Source organism: Ipomoea triloba, chromosome 8 (genome assembly GCF_003576645.1).
Source record: "Ipomoea triloba cultivar NCNSP0323 chromosome 8, ASM357664v1".
In the NCBI taxonomy this organism is placed as follows: Eukaryota; Viridiplantae; Streptophyta; class Magnoliopsida; order Solanales; family Convolvulaceae; genus Ipomoea; species Ipomoea triloba.
Genome location: NC_044923.1, coordinates 17,520,331 through 17,522,705, shown reverse-complemented (window position 1 = coordinate 17,522,705; position 2,375 = coordinate 17,520,331). Strand labels below are relative to the sequence as shown.

The following is a 2,375-nucleotide window of genomic DNA, read 5'->3' as shown; positions in this document are numbered from 1 at the left end:
ATATTGAGTGTGACTTTTCACATTAAAACGATTAAGACTCGATCTTCTGCATTTGTCTAAAATCTAATAATGTCGAGGTAGTTTTCAAAAAATAAAAATAAAAAACAAAAAACAGAAAACAAAAAACAATCTGGAGGTAACTTTAAAAGGGTGCAAGTGTCATTAAAATACATAGAAACATCGTAAGACTGAGAAGCAGTCAAGCCATCAAACGAAGCTTACAAAGTTCACACGAAAACGCGACAAGCAACAGTCAATCCATATCGCCGGCCACTTAGAAAACTCCTACCTCTCTCTCTCTCTCTATATATATATATATATATACATATATATCTCCATCTCTTCTAATTAAAATAAAACCCATTTTCAATATGAAGATTTCTTCCATTATTTACGGTTTCATTACAGCACTCCTTGTCTTCTCCAGTTTCGGCGATGCCCATTTCTTCCCCAATATCACTTCCATTCCACGCTCTTTGGCCGGAAATGGCAGCGCGTGGGGCGTTTTCAATAAATTCCTCGGCTGCCACGCCGGCCAGAAAGTCGACGGCTTAGCCAGGCTCAAGAACTACTTCCACTACTTCGGCTACATTGGGAACCACTCCGGCTCCAACTTCACCGACGACTTCGACGACTTGCTCGAGTCGGCTATCAAGACTTACCAGCTCAATTTCAACCTCAACACCAGCGGTGAGCTCGACGCGCCGACCATTCAGCACATGATGCGCCCCCGCTGCGGCAACGCCGATATCGTCAACGGCTCCTCCACCATGGCCTCCGGCAAGGCGGCGCCGCCGCCGACGACGGTGCACACGGTGGCGCATTACTCGTTCTTCCCCGGACAGCCACGGTGGCCGGCGGGGACCTCCGAGCTCACCTACGCGTTTCTGCCGGGAAACCAGCTGACCGCCACCGTGAAGAGCGTGTTCACGCGCGCGTTTGAGCGGTGGTCGGAGGTTATACCCATAACTTTCACTCAAACGGAGGTTTACCGGTCGGCGGATATCAAGATCGGATTCTACACCGGCGACCACGGCGACGGCGAGGCGTTCGACGGGTCGATGGGCACGTTAGCCCACGCGTTCTCCCCGCCGTCCGGGCATCTCCACATGGACGGCGACGAGGATTGGGTGCTCGACGGAAACTTCCTTAACGCGCCGGCGTCGATTCTCTCCGCCGTGGATATGGAGTCCGTTGCGGTTCACGAAATCGGGCATTTGTTGGGTTTGGGTCACTCGTCGGTAGAGGATTCGATTATGTACCCGACCCTAGGATCCGCGACCCGGAAAGTGGAACTCGCTCAAGATGATATTCAGGGGATCCAAGTGCTTTACGGGTCAAACCCGAGTTTTAACGGCACAACTTCCGTCTTGACGCCGGGACAGGGAAATGACACTAGTGGGGCCTACTCCTCCTCTTCATTGTGGGGCCACCGTTTGCTATTCATTGTTCTTGGATTTTTATTCATCTTCTCACACACATTTATTTAATTATTACTAGTATTACACTGGTATATAATTCATGATTTTTTTTCTTTATATCATTATTATTGTAATTTTTGTTGTATTATATAAATACGGAGTAATAATTTTTTTTCACATTTTTTGATTTTTTTCTCTTTCTTTCCAGTTTTTATATATATATAATTTGTACGTTAAAAAAAGGAAAAATAAATGTTAATTATTGGTGGTGTAGGTCACCAACTAACTTGGAACAGTTCCTCTTTAAAAAATGTTAGTCTAATTTGAATAATTGCTTCGTAGGACCGGATTTTTTATTAGCCACGTGTCCTGTGCTGTCACGTTAGAAAAGTCTTTGCTTTAAATTTTTTTTTAATAATTTAAAATTACTAGAAATATAGTTTTCATAAAGGTGACTATGTTGCGTTCCTTCCATAGTTCCATCTAGTACTTCTGAACACCTATTATTATTATTATTATTATTATTATTATTATTGTTTGGCAAACCTATATAATAATTATTATTATTATTGTTGTTGTTGTTGTTGTTTGGCAATGATGTTGTGGGCCTGTGGCATCTCTAGTTGATCAAGCAAGGACAACATGTGATGTGGTGATAACAATTTAAAAAAGAAATGTGACAAAATAGTGTTTCCTTTGTCCAATTTTATGTTTCGAGTTTAATTAATGAGACTTGATTGAAATTATTTATAATTTAATTTTTCATAATATTAAGTTTAGAAGTAGTATGTAAAATTTATATATTTAAAAACTAAATTAAAAGTACTATTAAACACAAAAAATTAAATTTTAAAATTATAAGAAAATGCTAATAGAAATAAACAAAGAATAAAGAGTTAGTTTGACCAATGAATAGTGAGTATGATAGATAAAATGGAACAAATGGAGTAATAT

General features: G+C 40.6%; 1 protein-coding gene across 1 annotated transcript; it reads left to right on the top strand.

Moving 5' to 3' along the window:
* The first annotated feature begins 216 nt into the window (after positions 1-216).
* Positions 217-1,600, top strand: LOC116026697 (metalloendoproteinase 2-MMP-like). The gene has a single exon (XM_031268058.1). The coding sequence runs from the start codon at positions 372-374 to the stop codon at positions 1,488-1,490; it is 1,119 nt and encodes a 372-aa protein (XP_031123918.1). The 5' UTR covers positions 217-371; the 3' UTR covers positions 1,491-1,600.
* Positions 1,601-2,375: the final 775 nt, after the last annotated feature.